The sequence below is a fragment of the Protopterus annectens genome, chromosome 6.part0 (genome assembly GCF_019279795.1).
Source record: "Protopterus annectens isolate FY-2018-M chromosome 6.part0, PAN1.0, whole genome shotgun sequence".
NCBI lineage: Eukaryota > Metazoa > Chordata > Ceratodontiformes > Protopteridae > Protopterus > Protopterus annectens.
Window position 1 is genome coordinate 1,130,778,003 of NC_056737.1, and position 8,293 is coordinate 1,130,786,295.

Genomic DNA, 8,293 nt, shown 5'->3' on the forward strand with positions numbered 1-8,293 from the left:
ACTGACGTCAGGGAAGAGGCAAGAGCAACCGATGCCGGACCAAGACTTTGGAACTCAGGCCGACTACGGGTCGCCTGCCAGCAGGATAACCCAAGTGTAATGACTGCAACAGTGAATACACTCAAACATCTACATTTATGGTAGGTACACAACTGTACTTTGTGTACACTTACCATAAATTTAGATGTTTGAGTGTATTCACTGTTGCAGTCCTGGATGTTCATCGTGCATACAGCTGCAGTCATTACAGATGGGTTATCCTGCCGTCAAGTGGGTCCTCGGTCGGCCGAATTCCAAAGTCTAGGTCCGGCGTCAGTTGTCGTCGCTTCTTCCCTGACGTCAGTGCGGCAGGGGTACAAAAGAGGCAGCCAACGCCATTTTCTCCAGTCTTTCTTGCCGCGCGGTGCCCGAAACAGAAGCAGCAAGTGCCGGTCGGCCAGCTCCTGAGATTTACGAAAGTATTTCAGCCAAAGTCTTCTTTAAAGCTAAGTACCCCATTGGGGAAACTTTTCTTGCCTCAGACCGATGTCAGACAAAGTTAATAATTGCATTTCACGTGGGAAGCAAATACCGCATAAGGATTTCCACTCTTTCTGTATACTTTGTTTAGGCCCAGACCACGACGTCTCGCCTGCCGTTTTTGTACTAGATTCAACAAGCGCACTATTAAGCGCCGGGCGGAGTTCGCCCTTCATTATTTTGGCAAAAAATTTAATTATATCATGTCGTCGGATACTCCGACTCCAGTTTTGAGCAAAAGACGCAAAGATAAGGACCGACATCCGAGGTCCGCACCGACTTCTGAGACCACGCTTAGGCCGACTACCGGTTCTCTGGTTCTCAGCGAGGCACCTACGCAGCCCCTGAGTACCGATGAAACTACATTACCGGTGACTTCAGTACCCGAGGTTGCAGGCTCCTCGGTCCCCATTCCTACTGCAAATACCGACGCCACTCTTGGGGAAACTCAGAATTTAGACAGGCCTGCCATTTCTGAAGGCGTCTTCAGGCCTTCCTCCTTCTCTATTAAATCTTTCACTAAATCTAAAGCAGCCATGAAAACCAAAAAACAGGGTCCTGAGACCTCCTCTCAAGGCCCCATGCCTAAAAAGCAGATGCTTAAAATGGCTGAGGATTTGATTACTCTTATCAGGGGTTCTCAACCCCCCTCTGACAAAAGACCCAGATTAGAGGAAGACTACCCTTCCTCAGATAAAGCTTCTATTACCTCAGAACACTCTGAGGACCAGGATTATGCCTATTCCCCTTTCGAAGACTCTGATGCTAAGGAGTCTATTCCCACGGACTCCCCCCCTGACGACTACTCTTTTGGGGAAACCCTGCATACATTGAGGGAACAATTTCACTGGGAAGGCCAAGATTACTCAGATTCCAAGAAAAGGCTCAGGGAATTTCTACTGCTCCCCCAGCATAGGCCCCTGGCTATCCCTCCTGTTTTAGATATTTTGGATGATATGTACACAGAAGCCAGCCTTAATCCAGATTCTTTACCTCCAGCTCCTGTTAAACCAGACCGGTATTACAGGGTTCCTGATTCTCACCAGTTCCTATATAAAAGCCATACTGCTGACCCAGAAACTATTTCACAGGGTCCCAAGGGAATTAAGGCCTCTACTGCTAAAAACCCATTACCTTCAGAGAGAGATTCCAGAGCATTAGAAAGGTGGGGGGAAAAGGTGTATACCTCGGCCACTTTAACCATGAGGGCATTAAACTGTCAATTTCGTATGTTAAAGTATCAACAGTTTTTGTTATCTCAGTTGAAAAGCAAAATGACACAACCAGAACAACCAGATTTGAAAGAGTTGCAGGATTTGTTGCATGGTGCAGAGCAAGTGGGTAAACATACCTTGCAGTGTGGTTTTGATGCTTTAGAGGCCTCATGTAGAGCTGCTGTTACGGGGTCTGTTATACGTAGACATGCTTGGCTCAAAGAGCAAACCTTACCAGATTATGTCAAAGCAAAATTATTAGATGCACCACTTCAAAAAGATGTATTGTTTGGTGTTAAAGCTGAGGAGGTACTAAAGAAAAATGGAGGAAAAAGCGAAATCAATGCAATCAGTGAAAGATTTCCTGCAGGTACAACCTCCACGTTTCAGCAGAAACTGGCCTTCAAAAAATTGGTCCTTTCCAGCCACGGACAGACCTCAAAGGGGCAGATACAGACGCCCAAGGGGTAGAGGGCAACCTCAAGGATCTTACAGAGCAAGACAGTGGCAAGCACCAACCCCAAGAGGTGGAGAAGATAGATCACAGTCATTTAGAAAACAGACACAATGACTTCCCCCTATACCTGCCAAGCAAAGCTTTAATGGCAGCACCTTTGGGCGGAAAACTGGCATTATTCTCAAAAAATTGGCATATTGTTACAAAAGACAAATGGATTCTGGACATTATAGACAGAGGCTACAGGTTCCACTTTCACACCCTTCCAAAAATGAGAGGCATGCCAAACCTGCCACAAAATCAAAGGGCAGAGGCACAAAGACAAATTTCCGCTCTCATGGACATGAAAGCGATTCAAGAGGTACCTGCAAAAGAACAAGGTCAAGGGTTTTATTCTAGACTATTCCTAGTACCAAGGAAAGACAAAGATTGGAGACCTATCTTAGACCTATCCATCCTAAACACATATCTACAGGTGCCAAAATTCAAGATGCTCACATTACAGCAGCTTCTTCCCATGCTGGGCAAGGAGTCTTGGCTGGTAACACTGGACCTCAAGGAGGCATACCTGCATGTCCCTATCAGACAAGATTGCAGAAGATACCTCAGATTTCTTGCAGGTTCAACCCATTACCAATTCTCTGCATTGCCCTTTGGCTTATCTACTGCGCCCAGAGTGTTTACGAAATGCCTGGTATCAGTAATCGCCTTCTGCAGACTACAAGGAATACAAATCTACCCATATCTGGACGACTGCCTGATCCAAGCGGACAGCAAGGACATACTATTGCAGCATCTGGCGTTTGTAATAAAACTGTTAAACTTCCTGGGATACACAGTCAACAAAAAGAAATCAAAACTAATACCCTCTCAACAAATAATTTTCCTGGGTGCCAGCTTGAATACAACCACCCAGATGGCCTACCTCACGCCAGACAAACAAGGGCAACTGTCTCAATACTTCAGAAAAATGGCAACTTTCACCAGGCTAACTGCAAGGAAAGTCCTGCAGGCTCTGGGATTCATGGCATCTTGCATCTTGCATCCTACTAATCCCATGTGCAAAGCTGCATATGAGGAAACTTCAATGGTACCTAAAAAACTTATGGTCTCAACACAGCCACAGCTTGGAAACAATTATACCACTCATTCCATGCCTTCAAAAGGAATTTTTGTGGTGGGCTCAAGCATGCCAAAGAAACACAGGTCTCCCTTCCTGTGTACCTCAAGCAACTCAAATCATCACAACAGACGCCTCAGACTACGCCTGGGGAGCACACATGGCAGATCAGTGCATTCAGGGAAAATGGTCCCAAAAAGAGAAGCACCTACACATCAACCAAAAGGAGATGCTAGCTGTGCAAAATGCTCTTATGACCTTCAAAAACCTACTGCATCCAGGCCAGCTATTGATAAGGACAGACAACACCACAGTGATGTGGTACATAAACAAACAGGGGGGAACTCATTCATATACCCCCTGTGCAGGCAAGCCATGACCCTGTGGAACACAGCACTGGAATTTCAAATTCAACTACAGGCACAATTCCTGCCAGGGAAGGAAAACACACTGGTAGACAACCTAAGCAGAAATATGACAGATCCACACGAATGGAAGTTGCATCCTCAAGTTTTCACAAAGATAACTCAGGCATGGGGACAGCCAGACATAGATCTATTTGCTACCCACAGAAATTACCAGTTGAAAAAAATTTTGTTCAAGGACCTATCATCCACAGGCCTGGAAAGTGGACGCACTCTCTTTCAATTGGACAACATTGACAGTTTATGCCTTCCCGCCTCTTCCTCTACTGACCAAAGTTCTATTAAAAGCCAGAGTAGAGAGGCCACAAATGATTCTCATTGCTCCAGACTGGCCAAGACAATACTGGTATCCGCTCCTGAAGAGCCTGACACATTCCCCACCATGGATCCTACCTCTAGTCCCTCTTCTGTTGTCCCAGCACAACTACAAAACCCTTCACAGCCAGCTCAAAACCCTAAGTCTAGCTGCATGGAGAATTCCTTAATTTCCCAAAAGACTCTCCAAGTAGGTGCAGGATGTCATCTTGGAGGCCAGAAGACCTTCTACTAGAAAGGCCTACTCCACCAAATGGAAACTATTTTGTGCCTGGAATCAAGAAAAGGACCGGAATCCTTGGGTAATAAATATACCTCAAATTTTACAGTACCTAGCTGAGATGTTAAATAGTGGACTTTCCTTCTCCTCCATCAAGATCCAAGCTTCAGACATTTCTGCACAATACAACACAGATCCTCCTTTATTCTCACATCCTCTCTTAAGGCAGTTCCTCAGAGGAGCAAAAAATATAAAACCCCCAAGGAAACCACCAGTCTCTGCTTGGGACCTCAACTTCGTATTGGAAAAGCTGACCCTTCCCCCCTTTGAGCCAGCTTCTTCAACAGAACTACAATACTTGTCATGGAAAACAGCCTTTCTTCTGGATATCACCTCAGCACGCAGGGTTTCGGAGCTACAGGCCCTCATGGCTGTGCAACCATTCATCATTTTCCATCAGGACAGAGTTTCCTTACGAACCAACCCTACCTTTATGCCAAAGGTTGTATCCAGTGTAGCTTTGAATCAGACTATCCACTTACTTACCTTTTATCCAAATCCACAAAACAAAGGGGAAAGACTACTACATTCCTTGGACATTCACAGACAACTTCGTTATTATTTGGACAGGACAAAGCCATTCAGGAAATCCGAGCAACTCTTTGTGTCCTATGCTACAGGTGCTCAAGGAAAGGCTATTTCCAAACAGACAATTTCAAAATGGATAGCCCACTGCATACGCTTTTGTTACTCATTTCATGGAAAAACTGTGCCTGCATGCATCAGATCCCACTCCACCAGGGCCACAGCTACCTCTGCAGCTTTCCTCAGGGGGGTCCCTACCAAGGACATTTTGGAAGCAGACACTTGGAGTTCAGTGCACACTTTCTCCAAGCACTATCACCTTCCACTATACTCTAAATCTAGAGCGGGTTTTGCCACAGCAGTCTTGCAAGGCATCCTCGCTCCTCCTAGTTCCACTTAGTGCCTACCACCCTTACTTAGCTTTGGCATTCTTCCCATCTGTAATGACTGCAGCTGTATGCACGATGAACATAGTACAGTTTTGTACCTACCATAAATGTAGATGTTCGAGTGCTCATACAGCTGCAGTCCAGGTTACCCCCCCCCCCCTCTGTCCCCTCTTAGGACAGGCCTTATGACAAACACCTTATCATACAACCTATTTGGGGTATTCTTTTATGGTGTATTTGCTTGCAACTACTGTTTTTTTTTTATTTTTCTATATTGCATGTTTGCATAACATTATGTTTTGCCTTCCTTCTGGGGGCACCTGACATCTGGGGCAAGAAAAACTGAAAAAAATGGCGTCGGCTGCCTCTTTTGTACCCCTGCCGCACTGACGTCAGGGAAGAAGCGACGACAACTGACACCGGACCTAGACTTTGGAATTCGGCCGACCGAGGACCCGCCTGACGGCAGGATAACCCATCTGTAATGACTGCAGCTCTATGAGCACTCGAACATCTACATTTATGGTAGGTACAAAACTGTACTTTACCCTCCTTCCAGCTCCCTGACTTTTATTGACTATACCTCTATTCTTGCTTACTATGCTTAAAGCTTTCTGGTGTATTTACTTTTTTGTTGGAGGTGTAACCTTATATATATAATTGCTTCCCATTATGGGGGCACCTGACACCTGGGGCAAGAAAAACTGATGTAATGGTGTCGGCTGCTTGCTTTATACCCCTGACGTCATGGAAGATGAGACGGCAACCGACGCAGGACCCAAGACTTTGATAATCAGGCCGACTGAAGGCTACCTGCAAGTAGATACCCAAATGTAATGACTGCAACAGTGAATACACTCGAACATCTACATTTATGTTAAGTGTACACAACTTTACTTTTTCCTTCCTATGGTCTGACATAGTGTGTCCTCCTTGGACACTGGATCTCCCAGTCCAGACCTTCTGTTTCACACATCAGGGATGATTCATCTGGATATTGCAGGCCTCAAGTTGGCAGCATAGTTTTTCACTTTCAGTGATGGCTAGACACTCCAAGCTTTCCTCCGCAGTTTGCCAAATTATTTTTTCATTCCATAAACTCTCGACTAAGGAAGATTTATAAGAGCAAATTAAAGATGTTTTCCTTTTAGGCTCATAAGAGAGAGTTTGGAGCCTTTCACTGCACGGCAGTTTTAGATTTTCTTGCCTTCATTTTTCAGAGTGGGGCAAACTTCTCTTGTATCAAAGTTCAGTTAGCAGCTGTCTGTAACTACCACACAGGAAATAATGGTTCTCCTTTAGCGTCATCTAAGGTAGGCAAGGCCTTTCTTCAATACATCTTTCTACTTAGATCTCCTATTAGGGACCCCACTCCACCTTGGAACCTGACTTTGGTTGTTGTTGTCTTGCAGCTTTTCCCGGTTAGGGTCGCCACAGCGGAACTCCGGTCCGCTAATGTTTGGCAGTAGATTTTCACGAACGCCGAGGTGCCAGCTCGACGTTCAACCTTCAACTAAGGCATGCCCATTTACGCATGTCTTTCAAATGCCCAGCCAACCGCGGGGAGGACATTCAGATTCCACACAGAAGGCACTCCAGCCGAGAATCGAACAGGAGAACCTCTTGCTGTGAGGCAACAACACTACTGCTGCAGCACCGCGGAAGTCTGGAACCTGACTTTGGTATTACAGACATTCACCTTTTTAATTTCAGCTAAGGTAGACCTTAAGTTTCTGTCTTGGAAAACTGCTTTTCTGTGGCTATAACCTTAGCAAGATGAGTATCTGATCTCCAAGCACTCTGATACCACCATATTTTATAAGTTGCCTCTGAAACAAACCTCAGTCAAGTGATCAATTTACCAGTTTCCTTTCCCAAATTTGACAGTAAAAGTGAATATACCCTTCATCTTTTAGATGTACATAGGTAATTTTGCTTTTTCCTTCAATTTTAGGAAAACTGATAAATTGTCTCCTTTTCTAGTAATAAGATAGGAAGACAAATCTCAAAAGCTAAGCTAGCCAAATGGATAACTGATTGATTGTATTTCCTATGTTTATTCCTTGAGTGGCCTAACCTTACCAAGACAACCAAGAGCTCACTCAACCAGGTCACAGGCTACATCAGCTGCTTTTGGGCTAGAGCCTCCATTGATGACATTTGTGCAGCTGTCACATGGTCTAATGCTCATAATTTTCTCATTAGAAATTGGCTGTCATCTGTAGATAGAGAGCTGCATTTGGTTGTGGGATTCTCCAGAACATCCTTCCATGAGGGCCACCCAAGGTTATTGTAGCTGGGGACTCTGTCTCATTCATTGAGTAATGAATGAAAATGACCGCATCAGATGTAAAAGTACTCACCATAACTATGCATCTGTATTGTCCTTTTACATTTTTCCTCATCTTCCTTCCCACCTTCCCTCTATCCATGTCTGGGAGAGAGATCGAACAGAATTGTTGACAGGAACCATAGTTCCTGTTTGAGCTACTGATATTTCCGCTATCACTCTTCTGTCATTGCTATGTTGAGATACCTTGTTGTGATGTTGTATATTAGCAACAAAGTCGATCTGAGGTAATACAGTGGTCAGGAGGCATTATGGCTAAGGGAGGAGCTTGAGAGTCGGATCCTAGAGTCTGGAGAAAGTGGCCGTGTTGGATATGAGGATCAGACCTGAACTCCATTCGTTGAGGAAGAATGAAAATGCACAACACAGATGCATAGTTATGGTGAGTACATAACTTCTATTTATATACAAACTGATGGACATGTTCAGGTTTTTTTGTGTGTTTATGCATTATATGCGAAAGTTGTATTATAATTACAGACACCAAGAAAAGAAACAGTTGAAAGCTCTAGCAACAGCGATAGTGAATCAGGATCCTCATCAGACAGTTCGAGCGATGGTATGAGTAGTAGTAGTAGTAGTGATACAGATGATTTGGATGAAGAGGATGAGGATGATGAGGATCAGAGTCCTGAAGAAAGTGATGATGATGACGATGATGATGATGATGATGATGATGATGATGATGAAGAATCTGAT

General features: G+C 44.6%; 1 protein-coding gene across 1 annotated transcript in view; it reads left to right on the forward strand.

Moving 5' to 3' along the window:
* The window catches only part of BAZ2B (bromodomain adjacent to zinc finger domain 2B), a 3,835,724-nt gene that overhangs the window by 1,381,918 nt on the left and 2,445,513 nt on the right, over positions 1–8,293 (forward strand). Inside the window, exon 9 of the mRNA XM_044074749.1 lies at positions 8,075–8,293. This exon is cut by the window's right edge and continues 33 nt beyond it. Coding sequence (XP_043930684.1) covers positions 8,075–8,293 — 219 coding nt within the window. The remainder of the gene's footprint in view (positions 1–8,074) is intronic.